The 17,078-nt window shown below is 38.6% G+C and overlaps 1 protein-coding gene across 4 annotated transcripts in view; it reads left to right on the top strand.

The window, feature by feature from the left end:
- Nucleotides 1-17,078, top strand: part of picalmb (phosphatidylinositol binding clathrin assembly protein b) — a 29,900-nt gene that overhangs the window by 4,700 nt on the left and 8,122 nt on the right. Inside the window, exons 2-17 of one of the 4 annotated variants that reach the window (XM_053647054.1) lie at nucleotides 802-944; nucleotides 1,042-1,117; nucleotides 1,278-1,380; nucleotides 1,670-1,763; nucleotides 1,929-2,040; nucleotides 7,329-7,435; nucleotides 7,519-7,560; nucleotides 8,127-8,138; nucleotides 8,291-8,376; nucleotides 8,670-8,793; nucleotides 9,260-9,393; nucleotides 13,463-13,554; nucleotides 13,702-13,851; nucleotides 14,460-14,543; nucleotides 14,822-14,911; nucleotides 16,891-17,001. In XM_053647054.1, coding sequence (XP_053503029.1) covers nucleotides 802-944; nucleotides 1,042-1,117; nucleotides 1,278-1,380; nucleotides 1,670-1,763; nucleotides 1,929-2,040; nucleotides 7,329-7,435; nucleotides 7,519-7,560; nucleotides 8,127-8,138; nucleotides 8,291-8,376; nucleotides 8,670-8,793; nucleotides 9,260-9,393; nucleotides 13,463-13,554; nucleotides 13,702-13,851; nucleotides 14,460-14,543; nucleotides 14,822-14,911; nucleotides 16,891-17,001 — 1,560 coding nt within the window. The remainder of the gene's footprint in view (nucleotides 1-801; nucleotides 945-1,041; nucleotides 1,118-1,277; nucleotides 1,381-1,669; nucleotides 1,764-1,928; nucleotides 2,041-7,328; nucleotides 7,436-7,518; nucleotides 7,561-8,126; nucleotides 8,139-8,290; nucleotides 8,377-8,669; nucleotides 8,794-9,259; nucleotides 9,394-13,462; nucleotides 13,555-13,701; nucleotides 13,852-14,459; nucleotides 14,544-14,821; nucleotides 14,912-16,890; nucleotides 17,002-17,078) is intronic. The other 3 variants (XM_053647055.1, XM_053647056.1, XM_053647057.1) reach the window with 3 other exon arrangements.

Here is a 17,078-nt window from a genome sequence, read left to right on the forward strand (position 1 = left end):
TAACCGCACAGTCTAAAGTGTGTTATTTCACTTATACGAGAGCGATTTTTGCCAAAGATTATTGTACAATTATAAATTTGTTAATGAATGCCACCGTTGTGATTTTTAATTGTTTATGGTTGTATTCAGTGTTATTACTAGGTTTAGGTTACATGAAGTGTCTGCCATATAAGTCCCTGTGGTATAATTCATTCATAATAATTATTTGCCAATTAATTGGCTTAAATGTGGCATATAAATGAGAAGGACTGTAACAAATACAAATTGGTATTTGTGTTCATTTATTTTTTTATTTTTCAATAATATAATGTAAAACAAAACTGTGAGGAGTAACTTTTACTTGTTACTGTACTGACGTTCTCTTCTAGGGCTAGTCTGAAGATTATTCCTTGTTCCCGATAACAGGTTTAAATTACAGCTATGGAATTCGTTTAGACTAAAAAAAAAAATGTACTTGGAAATTGCGGATTAGAGGGAGCTTTATATCTATCTAAATCACACAGAGGTTGCCTCAATATTAATCTTAACAAGCCAACGTTAAAGAGGTGAAACTTCACTGGTGTCATGAACTATGAAATTTATACACATATTTTACTATTGCATCAAAGGAATATCAAGCCCCTTTCATGAAATGTATTAGGTATTGCTTTTTTTCCCTCCTATCTTAAAAACAGTTTTGGGCACTGCTCTATGAGGTGCAATAACTAACAGCACTCAACAGTATGTATGTTTCTTTTGGTTGTTATGAGGTATAAAACATCTTACTGACTCTTGCATTTTTTTTTTTGGTTTCCTTTATAGATCTCATCCACTGTACCAACGAAATGAATGTGAACATTCCTCAGCTGGCTGACTCCCTGTTTGAGAGGACCACCAACACCAGCTGGGTGGTCGTCTTCAAATCCCTCATTACAACACACCACCTCATGGTCTATGGCAATGAGGTCAGTGCTGATGTCAACCATTCCCAATATTCAGGGTTCTTTATTTAAATGTTAAAATATACTAAGAAACACTATCCTGTTTCATGTTGTTTTGCAGCGTTTTGTTCAGTATCTGGCCTCCAGGAATACGTTATTCAACCTCAGTAACTTTTTGGACAAGAGTGGACTTCAAGGTACTGCATGACATCTCCAGGAATGAATTCTATTCAGTATATATGTAACTTACTAGTTAAACTAGATTATTAGGCTAGGTATGTAATGATTGAATGCCTGACAGGGTTGATTGTGTAGACAAAGTGTAGTGATGGATTCTTTGATTCTGGTCTCTCATAGGTTATGACATGTCCACATTTATTCGGCGATACAGCCGATATCTGAATGAAAAAGCAGTGTCATATCGACAGGTGGCTTTTGATTTTACAAAAGTAAAGCGTGGGTAAGACATTTGATGAAGTACATACATTCTTTAAGCCATTTTATTTGAAAAACATCATATATATATATATATATATATATATATATATATATATATATATATATATATATATATATATATATAGGAGACTGTAAAGCTAGTTAAATCTCAGAATTATAATAAACTTTTGCTTTAGAGCCATCATAAGATGCTTACACTCAAAGCATAGCAGTCACTTTACTAGAGGTACAGTATGATCTAATTCTCAGGACAAACCACTGAAATAATGTGTCGTAATATTTTCCTTTAGGGTTGATGGAGTGATGAGAACCATGAACACAGAGAAGCTCCTTAAAACCATCCCGATCATCCAGAACCAAATGGATGCCCTATTAGATTTCAATGTGAGTTTAGCACAGTACTGAATGCCATATTCTGTTCTCGAGCTCCCTCCTGATGTGTTTACTCTTCATACAGCCTGTACCTCTTTCCATCAGGTTGTTTTTAAACTTTACTGTTCAGCAGCAAATCTTTCTGTGAGGAAAATCTAATTATTGTTCTACGTCCAGGTCAACGCCAACGAGCTAACCAATGGGGTTATTAACGCAGCCTTCATGCTCCTCTTCAAAGACTCAATCAGGCTTTTTGCAGCTTACAACGAGGGGATAATCAACCTGCTGGGTAAAGCTTGCCACACATCCACACATGCCAGGAAGAATGAGTTCAGTTTTTTATGCTTTTTTGGCATATTTTTAATGCTTTTATTGTACAAACTTTTCATTTCAGTTCACAACATACTGAATAATACCTTCTTCTTCTACTACTACTTATTATTATTATTATTATTATTATTATTATTATTATATTATAACAATATTATTACTTCAGCACAATTATTATAAATAGACTATAACAATATGTAGCAGAGTTACGAAAGTATTCTCTTTTTTTGTTTTCATTTCTGTCAGTTTTGTGCCATGAATTTGTGGCATTTTTGTATTCCTCTTAATGGATTATCTTCAGTTCCTTAGACAATGCTTAGTAGTTATAACACATGCCCCAAATTCCTATACAATCCCCTCTAAAAGTATTGGAACAGCAAGGTCAATTCTTTTCTTTTTGCTATACACTGAAGACATTTGGGTTTGAGATCAGAAGATGAATATGAGAGTGAGACAATAGACCAGAATGTCATCATTCATTTCCTCATATTTACGCCTAGATGTGTTAATTTAGAACAGGGCACCTGTTTGATCACACCAGTTTTCAGGTGATCACAAATATTGGAACATGTGAGTAACATGTGTTTCTTGTTGCCCAGGTGTGCCCTGATAAATTGATTGTTTATACAGTTAGTATCTCTGAATGTCTACTCTTGCTTTGAGCCCTGGGTTTCACCTCTGAAGACTGCATTTGTTGTTAAAAAAATTATAAACCAACATGAAGACCAGAGAGCTGTCTATGGGAGAAAAGCAAGCTATTTTGATTCTGAGAAAAGAGGGAAAATCTATCTTGGCATAACCAACACTTTAGAATGTCCTGAAAAAGAAAGAAACCACTGGTGTACTCACAACCAGACATTGGAAAACGACAGCAATTGATGACCGAAACATTGTGAGAGCTGTGAATAAAAACTCAAAAGCGACAGTCATTGACATCACCAACAACTTCCACAGGGCAGGGGTGTATCACAAGGTATCACAAGCCACCATTCAAAGAATACTTTGAGAGCAGAAATATAGAGGCCATACCACAAGATGCAAACCAGTCAACAGCAGTAAGTAATCAGAAAGTCTGATTGGAATTTGCAAAGAAATACAAAATTTCTGGAACCAAGGTTAACCTCTACCAAAGTGATGGAAAAGCTAAAGTGTGGAGAAAGAAAGGATCTTCTCATGATCCAAAAGATACAAGCTCATTGGTCAAACACGGCATAGGTAGCGTCTTGGCTTGGAACAAACATCAACGAACATCGAACATAAAATGAACATCAACTATAAGTTGTAAAAGCATCACAGAAGAAGAATGCAGCAGTTTAGTGATGTAAGTGGATTGCCGGCTTTATGCGTTTGTTGCAAACAAGGGCTATCCTACCAAATATTAAGTGTTATTTACTTTACTATCTGTTCTAATATTTTTGCTCACCTAAAAATTGGGTTGTCTGCCTCCAAAGGTGCCATGGTCTCAGTTGTTTAATACATCTAGATGTAAATATCAGGAGATGAAAGCTGAAATTCTGATCTATCGTCTCATTCATTTTTTGATCTCAAACCCAGATGTCTTCAATGTATAGCAAAAACAAAAGAATTGTCCTTTCCATTCCAATACTTTTGGAGGGGACTGTAGATATTGTCTGAATTTAACAAATCTCTGTAGCACTATCTAAACACGCGTTTAGAACAAGAGTCAAAATACTTATTTATTATACTTGATAATATATTTATTTTTAAAGATTACTTTCGTTGCAGTTTGAAATTTTGAAAATAAGTATTCAAGGATTTGATGAATGGATTCATTTTCATAGGCTTAAATATGATTAAATGTGTAGCATATTGAGAATATTGTAATCCCCAGAGCTTGATATATCAATAATATGAAATGAACTCCATTGAAAAATGTGCATCCTCCAACTCTGTTGTAAAAAGAGTGGACACCTTTCACTGCTACAGGACAGTCATGAAGCTTGCAGTATTCAGAACAAAAAAAAAGAATCAAATTAGAAGTACAGTGGATATGAAATGTCTACACGCCCCTGTTGGAAATGCAGATTTATAAAAAAAAAAAATAGTCAAATATTTTTCTACCCTTTAATGTGATAGGGCAACCAACACAAATCAAGTTTAAAACAATGTAATGTTGTAGGAATGTTGGTTTAGTCTTTTTGGTTAAGAGTCTGCCAGTCTTGATTTAGCAATTTTATTCCACTCTTCTTTGCAAAAATGCTCCCAAACTATCAAATTGCGAGGGGATCTTTTGTGTACAGCTCTCTTCAAGTCACTCCACCGGTTTTTGATAGGATTTAGATCTGGGCTCTGACTAGGCTATTGCAGAACATTGATCTTTTTATTCTGAATCCTACAGAAACAGCTTATTCCTTTGCTGACATGAATTTGTGCTTTGGGTTGTTATTGTGCTGCTAGGTGAAATTTTTCTTCATCTTCACACAGAGACTTGCAGGTTTTGTGCCAAAATAGATTGGTATTTGCAGCTATCCATGATTCCTGCTATATTGACTAAAGTCCCAGCTGAAGAGAAGCAGCCCCATAGCATGATTCTGCCACCACCATACTTCACCATGGGTATGGGGTTCTTTTGGTGATAAGCTGTCTTATCTAAACCAAACATATCTTTTAGAATTATGCTTAACACATTTTGCTACATGGCTTGGCAACATTTAGGCATGTTTTATATATATATATATATATATATATATATATATATATATATATATATATATATGTGTATATATATATATATATATATATATATATATATATATATATATATATATATATATATATCTCATTAGAAAGGGTTTTCCATAGCCCGGAAGTGTGTAGCATACTACAGATGTTGTCCCATGCAGGAGGTGACCAGTATTTGCCAGATATTCCTGCAGCACCGTTGATATTGTTGTAAGTCTCTTGGCAGCCTCCCTGATACGTTTTCATTTTTTCCTTTCGTCAGTTTTGGAGCAATGTCCTGTTTTTGGTAACGTCACTGTGGTGCCCCAAATTTTTTTTTATACCAATGCTGATCGATACCTTTCGACAATGAGCTCCCCTATATGCTTTGTAAGCTCTTTGCAGACTATGGCTTCATCAGTTGGAAGAAACCAAGATTCAAGATAATCCTACCGAAACAGTTGATTTTTATTTTAGTTTAATCAAAATCACTCCATTGATGACAGGTGTAGAATAATTACTTTTGAACACGAGTTTGAATGTAATTTGTTGATTGTGAACACAGTCACATGCTAATATCTAATATCTAATCTAATATAGTAATGCAACCATAGAAGTTATAGTTAGTTTTGTTCCCCTAAAATGTTACTATTTGTTTTTCGCTTGCATTTTGTTGGTTGCTCTATCATATTAAAGCGGGAAAACGATGTGACATGATTTATCTTGGTTTCAATTTTTACATCACAAAAAAAGCAAATTGTGTGTAGTCATTCATTTATTTATTTATTTATTTATTTATTAATTAATACACGCTGATATGTTTTCATTTTGTCCCTCCGTCAGTTTTGGAAGGATGTTCTTGGTAATGTCACTTGCAGATTGTTCTGATGGTTGTAAATGGCAAAACAATACTCAAGGACAGTTTCTGAGTATTTAAATATCCTCTACCATTACCATAGTCTTCTCAGTACTACAGAAATGTTACTATTGAAGAATTTCTTAGTACTAGATGAAAACATGATCTCTATGAGAGAGGCAAGTCTATCCAGCAGCTGAGTGTAGTTAGCTATCGGAGCAGTTAACTAGGAGAAAGTATGTTTAGTGCAGCAAGGAGAAGGAAAAAGATGGTAACGCCAGAAAATGTCAAAGAATAGTAGTTAATAACTAGTTTTTCAAGCAGTAAATAGTAGTAATATCAAGTCAGACTTTAACTGAAGACAAAACAACACAGGCAAACAAAAACATTGAAGCGCACAAAGCTGACAGTCCAAAACAAATAGTAGAGAACAGAATACACACTCTGAAACCAACAATTAAAAAAGAAGGGGAAAAACAATCCTGATTGTTGGGCTAGTTTCAGGTCCTTGTGTGCAGTTATGGAGATGTAGTTGTGTGGAAATTTAGCTGAAACCTGGCAACTTTGCACACCAGTGCAGCTTTTATGGCCAGAGAACTAATTAGCTCTCAGTTTAATAAGCCATTTTACATTTTGTTATATTCTAAGGCACAGCTTTTATTTCCTTATATGCTACTAAAAGTGAATGGATCACACAAACATGGTGTCCTTTATTAGGATTTGAAATGATTGTACTTTTACATTGTTCAGTGTTTTAATCAATTGAAAATGGAAACCTAAAACACATATTCAGGCAATGCTCATGTTTGCTGTATCAAAAATGTATAGTGTCAAGACACCATCATATCGAAATTGTATTGAATTTGAATTTTGTACATCATTACACCCCTACTAGCTACCCAGTTAGCAACCAGCTACAGTATATTTCCTGTTCAGCAAAAAATATATAACACTACTGTGACACTTTTTTTAACGTCAGGCAAGGAGAACGACGACAGAGGCCGGCTTAACACTCCGGTGGTTTATTCAGTCTTTCAATTTAAGTGCTCATTTAAATTTCTCACACACACACACTCTGCCTCGCTCTTGGCATCGTGGTTTCTCTCTCAAGGTGCGTGCCTTTCCCTCTTTTATCCTCACCTCGCCTCACTGGAATAGAGAATATTCATTAGTAAACATTGCCCACAGGTGTGCCCTCCTTACCACTCTCCTTCTCCTGCTCCGCCCTCCATACACAATACTATATTTTTATAAAACTATATTTTTCTTGAGTCTTGCAGTTATTGCCACCTATTGTTTTTATTGTACTGACTGATTATTTTGCTCATTGTCTGTCTACAGTTTAGGTATTGTTTAGTACTAAGGCTCAATTTATAATATTTATGGTTCAGTGCTGGCCTCATAACAAAGTTGATAGTATCTGTAATGCCGTATGTCCTGTGAGTGTGAAAAACTGTGAAATCCGACCTGACAATTCTGAATTTTTTACATTTTATTTCCCAGGGTGACTTGCAGCAGCACAAGAAAACTGTGTTTTTGTTTTTCACTACTGATTCAATAATGCTTTCATTTTCAGCAAAACGTTAAGTAATGTAACTTAAAATTTGGAAATTAGTTGTTATTAAATGTACATTCTATTGCTTCAATACTACAGATTTTATTTTTTTTGAAATGTCAAAAAAAAAAACCCATCTGCATTCCATCCACAGAGAAGTATTTCGACATGAAGAAGGTTCAGTGCAAAGAAGGACTGGACATTTACAAGAAATTCCTCACCAGAATGACCCGCATCTCCGAGTTCCTCAAAGTGGCAGAGGTAATATTCTCCTGCAGTAGTGTGATGAAAATAGAGATAAAGATGAGTGCTGTTGTAACACTCCTGCTCTTGTCATTTCACAGCAGGTGGGGATTGACCGAGGGGACATTCCTGATCTCTCTCAGGTAAAACCACATGTATCTGTTGTACACTAGCTGCTTAGAGATCTAGAGCAGGGTTTCCCAACTCCAGTTCATTTTTGCTACTTTTTCCTGCAGAGCTTTATTTATTAATAACTTTATTTTGCTGTATTAGAGGCCGACCTTATTATTCTCCAAATCTCTTCTATTATAGTTTTCTTCACTGGGCTAATAGGATAAAAATGCATGGTTACTAAAGATATGCATGAAACTGAAAAATCTTCACTTTGCTTTTCCTAACTTTCCACTACAGCAAATAAAGGTGTTTTGAGTGCAGCTGGTGATTGGAAAACTATTTGTGAAAACTATTTGTTCATTACATTACAGTGTAAAAACAGCCATGATGTAGTTATAACAGGCAAATCAGTCAATACAAACTGAACACTTTAAAAACCCTGAAATCACAGTATTATGGTATGGGCCTGATATAAATAAAACTAAAGATAAACAGTGAATAATTTAGATGCGTTGTGCAGAATATGGATCTCTGATCAATACCACCTTTATATTCTGTATCTATCCTTGTGTTTCCACTTCCTGTCTACCTTCAGTTTACAGTATGTGTAAGTACTTCTTTACTCACTTTTTCCCGCACTTGTTTTCTGCAACGTTTTATAGTTTATTTGATTGTTTTTTTTTTTGTTTGTGACATTTATTCTCTGGTTAATGTTTTTGAGCACATGGCTGAACTGAATAATTGCTTGCTTTGCCTCAGGCTCCCAGCAGTCTCCTGGATGCTTTAGAGCAGCACCTGGCCTCTTTGGAGGGCAAAAAGGTCAAGGATTCCACCGCGGCCAGCAGGTAGGCTCCACAGGCATGGTTTGCAGAATCAGCATGCTTTCAATAACCATTTATTTACTCTTCATAAGAACTAGTTTTATGAATTCCCTCAAATCTGCGATCTTGAGAACATGGCGCCAGAATAGGCCATAATTCAGTGAGAAAATATAAAATTAGACCTGTTGATGCAGATTTGATTAAGGTAGTGCATGATATTCTTAAGTAGCAAGTTATTCACTGTAGCTGTAAAATGCAGAGAGTAATATGCTGAGAGCTATAATATGCAGTAATGTAACTGTATTTGGCTATCACAGGGCAAGCACCCTTTCCAATGCCGTATCATCCCTGGCCAACACTGGCATGTCTTTCACCAAAGTGGATGAGAGAGAAAAGCAGGCAGCCCTGGAGGAAGAGCAAGCGCGTCTGAAAGCACTGAAGGTGACCAATCAGAACACAGAATCTTCCTGGGGGAAAAAAAGCCTGAATCTTCCTGAAAACTTGTGTTGCAATTGTTTATATATATATATATACACACACATACACAGTCCCCTCCGAAACTATTGGAAGGATAAGGCCAATTCTTTTGTTTGTGCTTTACACCAAATACATTTGGGTTTGAGATCTGATTTCCTCCCACCTCCCAAAAACATGTAGGTAGATTGGCTGTGCTAAATTGCCCCTAGGTGTGAGTGTTTGAATGTGTGTGAACTTTACTATTTACATTTGCCTTTGCCTTTGAAACAGATTTCAACAAGAAGACTTTATTAAAATGTCTTTAAGACAAAGAAAAATACATGTTCAGTTTAATATGCCACACTTTTAATTGGCAGTATTGTTTTTGACTTGCAGCTACATTGTAATGTTTTTGATGGGCATTTAATATGTATCTGCTGCGTCTGTCCAGGAGCAGAGGTTGAAAGAGCTCTCTAAGAAGCCCTCATTTGCCACCACAGACACATCTCCGGTGTCCACCACAGCAGCCAGCATCAGTACAGCTCCTGCCATTGATCTGTTCTCTACACCGAGCTGCTCTAATGGGTGAGCCTTTTAAAAACATTTGTCCAGACTTTACCATTTATATAACGAATAGGGAAGATGTTTTTTAATCCGATGTGTTTCAGAAGCAATCTAGCAGTGAAGGTATTGTATATGTATTTATGTACAAATGGCACCAATCTTTGGGCTCAGGGCCTTCTATTATACCTTCTGTTATATCCTTTCAGCACCTCCTCGGTCAGAACCATGTGGGATTAAGGATGGAAACTTGTCTTTTTATTAAAGCTTTAATTAAATATGACTAGCTAAATTTGACAGATCATTTTTAGTCAAATTTGTATAACGTGTGAGTGTGTGAACAGTGCCCTGCCATAGACTGGTGTCCCATCTGGGGTGAGTTTTCCCACCTCGCACCCAGTGTTGCTCGTAGTAGGTGCAACACTAGATCTACTGTGACCCTGCTCAGGATAAAGCAGTTACTGAAAGTTTTGTTTTCATTTGCTCACACATGAATGTTCACTGCTCAGGAAGAGAGAAAGAAGGATATTCGAAAAATGTGTGGCAGAACAGGGCTCAGGTGTGGCACATTAGTCATTACCTCTTTTAGCCTGTTGACTGATCTCACTAAAAGATAACTGCATCTACATTTACATTGATTCATTTAGCAGACGCTTTTATCCAAAGCGACTTACAAATGAGAAAATACAAGCAAAGCGATATATCAAGCAGAGAACAATACTAGTACTACTATACAAGATCCGTTAATTGAGTTCCAGAAGAAGCAAAGTGCACAGAGTAGAGGTTTAATGCCAGAGTAATTATTTATTTATTTATTTATATATGGGTTGGTTAGGTGTTGACGGAAGAGGTGGGTCTTTAGCTGTTTTTTGAAGATGGTGAGAGATTCTGCGGTGCCGATTGAGGTTGGAAGTTCATTCCACCACTGAGGAACAGTTAGTTTGAATGTTCTTGAAAGGGACCTTGAGCCACGCTGAGTAGGCACTACTAAGCGTCGGTCGTTGATTGATCGCAGATTGCGTGAGGGAACGTAAGCCTTCAGGAGAGAGTTATGGTAGGAGCGTGCTGTTCTAGACAAGGTCTTGTAGGTGAGCATCAAGGCCTTGAATTTGATACGGGTGGCTACAGGAAGCCAGTGGAGGGAGATGAAGAGGGGTGTGACATGGGTTCTCTTGGGCTGTTTGAAGACGAGGCGTGCTGCTGCATTCTGAATCACTTGAAGCGGTTTGATGGAGCTGGCCAGGAGGCCCGAGAGTAGTGAGTTGCTGTAGTCCAGTTTTGAGATAACAAGTGCCTGGACTAGTAGCTGTGTAGCCTGTTCGGTGAGGTAGGGTCTGATTTTCTTGATGTTGTACAGGATGAACCTACAGGACCGTGCAGTTGTTGAGATGTGGTCTGTAAAGGTCAAGCTGTCATCGAGAATCACCCCAAGATTCCTGGCTGTCCTGGTTGGTTTGAGTGTGGTTGAGCCGAGCTGTACAGTGAGGTTGTGGTTGATTGAGGGACAGGCTGGGATGACGAGAAACTCAGATTTTGCCAGGTTGAGCTTAAGGTGGTGTTCCCTCATCCAGACCGAGATGTCCGACAGGCAAGCAGAGATGCGTGCAGAGACGGATGGATCTTCGGGCTAGGAGGACAAATAGAGCTAGGTGTCCTCAGAAAAGCAATGATATGAGAAGCCATGAGACTCAGTCACCTGCCCTAAAGATGTAGTGTAGATAGAAAAGAGCAGCAGACCCAGAACTGACCCCTGTGGAACGCCAGTTGTGAGTTGCTAAGTTTCAGAAATACCTCCCCTCCAGGATACCTTGAAGGATCTGTCAGAGATAGGATTCCACTCAGCGCAGAACCGTTCCGGTGATGCCCAGGCTGGAGGGAGTTGACAGGAGGATCTGATGGTTCACAGTGTCGAAAGCAGCAGAGAGGTCGACTAGGATGAGGACAGATGATCTAGAGGTTGCTCTTGCTAGTCGTAAGGCTTCAGTGACGGAAAGCAGAGCAGTCTCCGTGGAGTGATTGCTCTTGAAGCCAGACTGCTTGGTGTCCAGGAGGTTGTTCTGTGTGAGAAAATTGGAGAGTTGATTAAAAACGGCTCTTTCAAGAGTTTTGGAAAGAAAAGGAAGGAGGGAAACAGGTCTGTAGTTGTCAACCACAGCAGGGTTAAGTGATGGGTTTTTAAGCAGTGGGGTAACCCGGGCCTGCTTAAATGAGGTAGGGTATGTGCCAGTAGAGAGGGATGTGTTAAAGATGTGTGTGAGTACAGGTAATAGTGTGGGAGAGATGGACTGAAGTAAGTGAGAAGGGATAGGGTCAAGAAGACAGGTTGTGGGACGGCTAGAGAGGAGGAGTTTAGAGACCTCAGTCTCTGAGAGGGGAGAGAAGGAAGTCAGTTTAGAGTTACATGGAGGAGGAGCCAGTCTATGCATGTCTGGGGTTGAGAACTGGTTCCTGATTGCCACTTTCTTTTCCAACAAGGTTACATCAAAGTCATCTGCAGTGACAGAGGTAGGGGAAGGGGGAGGAGGGGGACAGAGAAGAGAAGAAAAAGTTTTGAAGAGAGTGCGGGTGTTGGGAGAACTTCCAATCTTCTCTCGGTAGTATGTGGCTTTAGCAGTGGAACTGCTATTGGAAAAAGAGGAGAGAAGTGTTTGGTAATTGATCTATGTGTGGATAATTCTTTACATTTTCATTACTTGGCCTACAGGCCGCATAGGATCATCCAGCGGGCCGGTTACAGCCAGCGGGCCATATGTTTTGCACCCTTGGCCTAGACTGTACTGCCACACATGCAATTGCTCACTTCTCTGGGTTTTCTGTGAAGCTGGCTTGTGTCAAGGCTGCCTTCACATGCTGCATATACTGCTGCCAGTCACTTCTATACATCATGTTGAATAAAGTTGTGCCTAGCCCGCCCAGAAGTTTATTAATGCAAGCCATTGGATTAGAGTCAAATATAGATATACAGTTGCAGTCAAAATTATTTAACCCCCATTGCAAATCAGGTTTATTGTCAAAATTTACAGACTTTCAGCTGTCTGCAATGAACAAATAAAGCAAAAGCAATTGAAATAGTTCAACACAACAAATGCTTCAAGTTGCATATTACATAAATTCCATACCAGTTCTTTCAAAGGGCATCTTGATTACGGAAAGAGGGTACACCGACGTATTTGGGATGGCTGGTGGATGCACCACATTTGCTGTATGATGCACACTTTTGACCACAAACGTCTGTCCAAGCGATGTACCATTAAGCAGTGTAGTGTTGTATCTACCTCCTACCCCCCTACAGCTTTTTGCACACTCAAGGCTCGCTAACTCCTTATTCTATTGCCAACTGAACAGTCCTCTGCTTTGGTCGCTCAAGGTTTGTGTGCAGCCTGAATCCATGAAGGTCTGCCTTGAGTACCGATCTGCATTGTATATTACTGGGAACTGTTCCAGGTTTCTAGGGAATATCTGTGATGCCATAGGAGAAGAGAAAGAAACTAATGAGTATTGTGGGAGAATTTTGACTAGGCGAAATGCTGTGCATGTGCTTACAGCACACCAATATCACCTAGTAGCATGTGGGCTCCCTTCTGAGTGGCAGGGGCACAGGTCCATTAAACAGATATCAAATAAAAAAAAAATTATTTTCTAGCTCAAACACAAGCACGTCGCATTTCACTTCATAGAAGTTTATTTTTCCTCATAATTTTTTTTTCTTTCTTTGGATCTAGCTAAAACCTGCATCCTGCCAATGCTTTTCTTTTCGATCACCCACATAAATCAGGGCACGTTTCATGTAACTGAGATGTACATGAGTGCAAACTGGGGTGCGTTGTATACATATGACATGTAAATTAGACACTAGGTGGCAGGAGATTCCACACAGCTGATAATTTCAATCAGCTTCCAATAAATAGTCAGATTAATGATTAATGGTGTAAAATAATAGTAAAATTAAAAAAAAAGATAATCTAATTTATTTTGATCTCTTACTTGTATTATTTCAGGCAATCCTTAATCCAGTGCAGTTTAATTCCACTAATATCAAATTGCTTTTAAAGTCATATTAAAGGCAAATTGCTTTTCTTGCCTTTATTCTCAGCACCTTGAAGATGGAGAGTGACCCCTTTGACTTGAACAGCACCTTCCAGCCATCCATGCAGCCTGGGCCCTCACTATCCACACCATGGGGAGGTAGTGTAAATGTTCCTCAATCTTTGTGTGTTCGTGTCAGTGATTCTGCACGATCTAGTCTCCTCCATGTTTTCATTCTGATGTCTTTCTTGTTTGACTGCGATTCTTTTCTTCTTCTTTCTCTGTCTCTTCCCTTTGCCTGCTCAGATCCTTTTTCTTCTTCTGAAGCTGTCGAAGGCTCCATCCCAACCCTAAACCCTTTTCTAACCAAACATGTTGATCCTGCTCATCCACCTGCTGTGTCGTCTGATGGTGTTAGTTTTCCCTCTAGGACATCAGGTCATGAGCTATTTGGTGGTAAACACACTTTGCTATCCTCCTCCTGCACTTATAGTTTGTGTTACGAGCATCCTATTACCATGAACACCACATTAATGTCAGTTTATAAGTTATTCATTAGTAAACACATTACAAATACTATGTATTTCTTTTAAGTACAGAGAGCTCCCTATTGCCATTGCCACTGTATTGACTTCAAATGACAATTAATTCAGATGTTATTGAAATAATTCCAGAAATGTTATGTTGGTTAACAACATATAAAGAAATTGGCGGTCGTTTGTTTTAACATACATGGTGTAGGATAAATATTGTTTCAGACAGTGCAGTGTATTATAATCTGCCTGTTATTATCATATATCCTAATAGCCTAATATTCCGATATCCTTTCCTATTCCTAAGGTCTTAGAAAAAGTTGTTCATACATATATATATATATATATATATATATATATATATATATATATATATATATATATATATATATACATATATATATATATATATATATACACTACAACTGTACTACTATAACAATTAATAACCATATTGATAACCATATAAACTGGTTAAAAGATCTGCTTACTGTAAAGTGAAAAGTGACTTTGTTTCCTTTTCCACTGTAGATCAATACAATCCCTTTATTGATTCAAGCTCGTCCGTATCAGCCAATTACAAACGAACAGTGCGGATAGAACAATTAATCTCAGGTAGTATGATGGCAAACCATCCCTACCTATGTTCTTCAGGAAACATAGGGCACTGGGTCAGTGCAAAAGGGATTATCATAAGCACATGATAAGCTTCTCATCTATACTGAATGCCATTTTTTTTTTTTAACAAACATGGATACATAGTGATGACCGCTACATGCAAATATTGACCATGTCTCTAGTGTTTACTCTTCAGACTAATATAAAATGCATCACTATTCAAGAGTCTGTAATGTTCGAGATGCCATCTCTCATTCTCTCTACTTTTGTGTTAGATTCTTTTGGTCAAGCTTCTATGATCCAGCATCTCACAAACCCCTCTCCCTTCCCACCTGAGTCTTCCACTGTAGCAGGTCTGTTCCGAGGTACGGGGCTTGTGACTGCAGCTTGCTTTATCTGTGACTCTTTTTGGCTCCTTATGTCTCCTGTCAGCTCTGTTCTGTGTCCTGTTTCCCTCTCCTGCAGCTCTCCCACTTTTCTCTCATGTTCCTCTTGCCTGACTAAACACTTATGCTTTGTTCAGATCAAAATGACTTAAATTCTTACTAAAAGTGGAATAATACATGCACAATGTATATAGTACAAATTGTCACAATTCGCTTACTGAGTTATACCGGTACCAAGTTTATTAACATAAACAGAAGACCAAAACAAGAGGGCAATAATCAAAAACCATGAAACGGGCCAAGATTAGCCAATGAGCAACCGGCATGGCCTAGGCAAATTTAAAAGAGCAGAAAGATAAATGATATCAGGGTCAAAATCAAACAAACAGATGTACAATATTACAAAGAATGATTCTGGAGCAAGGCGTCTTAGTCTTTTAGAAACACAATAAGACCGGGGACTGAGAGCATGGCCAGTGCTAGTGCTGAGTTTGGTAACTGGTCACAAAATAGGGTGTGGAGTCCATCAGCTATCATGGAAGCTGGCTGGGAAATGTAGCTTGAATGTGTAGAAGAAATGGAAGCAAGAACAAATGCCTTTGTGAAAGTACCTCTCCCTAAAGATCTCACTCCAGGAGCAGGCTCTCTAGGTCAGATCTTGTGGCAAAGACCTGGGCAAATGGGGGGAAGTGCATGAAACTTCCTAGTTAGGAGTGGATCCAGGATGCCTGTGTCAGGACCCAGCAGCGTTTCTCAGGACAACATATACCTCCTAGTCGATATTGGTGATATCCTCCACACCTACAGGAGTCAAGGATGATCCAGACCATGTAGGCTGGTGGAGTTTTTCTCCGATGGGCTCTTGCTTGGTCACTGATCAAACCCCACTCTGTACCACATTCCTTTCAGAACATAAACATGGCTCAACTTGATCTGCCCATCCCTCAGGAAGGAGGAACAAGGAAGGTATTTATCAAGACTCTTCTCTGTTCTGGCACCCAGTTTGTGGAATGAACTTCTCCTGGGTTTCCGAACAGCTGAGTCACTTGTTGTTTGTAAATTTAAATGGTGGGGACCTATATGATGCTGAGTTGCCTGCTCCAGACGCCTGTGGGTGTTGAAATGGTGTGAGCTGTGTAGCTGTTTTACTGGCTGCATTTTGTGCAGATAAGACCAAGACCAATCTTCGAGGCGATCAGCACAGAAAGTTCTCAGATATGACCAGGGACGTTGAGGAACTGGAAGCAGAATGCTGGCCAGCAGAATTTTGAGGAACTTGGCTTGGGCACACATATAGCATGATTTCATGAGGTGCTAAATGCCAATCAGAATTGATTTCCGCCAAAAGCATATAACAGTTGGTGTGTTTCAGTAACACCTCAGAGATGTGCGCCCATGTAATTAGGCCATCACAGATGTTGTGGGGGAAATAGGTTTTATCTGGCAGGCATTGAAAGGGACCCATTTGGTTCTGGTGAATGTGGGCTATTTGAGCTGAGCATCAGATTCAATGTTCTTGTATCCTGGACTTAATAAACTAAATAGCAACATGAAAACAAGAAGAAAAGCACCCACCTTGCTTTGTCTTGGTATGAGGCATTTCTGAAGTCAGTGTAAACAAGAAATGGCTTCCCATGAACAGCTACCAAATGCAAATTCAACACTTGGAATCAACTCCAGACCATTTATCTCCTTAATTTGTCATGAAATAACGAGGAAACAGGCCACACCTGTTCACGAAACTGCTTATCAGTGAATTGTCCAATTACTTAGGGTGACTTTTGTTCACTACTGTAAGTCATTTTTGTTCTTTGTGTGCATAAGCATTTTTAGCATCTCTGTGAATTTTGGTCAGACAGACTCCATTTTAGTTATGTAAAATTACATTATATTAAATTCTACAGCTTATTCTGACTGAATAAAAATACATATAAGTACAATGTTTTTGTCTTTTGCAGGATATGGGCCCCCACAGGTTCCTCCACCACAGAGTACAGGGGAGCTAAATGTTGACTTTGAGTCTGTTTTTGGAAACAAAGCTGCCTCCTCTAGTAACTTGGACACCAATGGTATAGTACACTTAACTATATGTACCCACTGCGCTATTATGGAACGTGTCTATTTGTTTGACTCTGACTCTTTGTGC

This window comes from Ictalurus furcatus, chromosome 17 (genome assembly GCF_023375685.1).
Source record: "Ictalurus furcatus strain D&B chromosome 17, Billie_1.0, whole genome shotgun sequence".
NCBI classification, from domain to species: domain Eukaryota; kingdom Metazoa; phylum Chordata; class Actinopteri; order Siluriformes; family Ictaluridae; genus Ictalurus; species Ictalurus furcatus.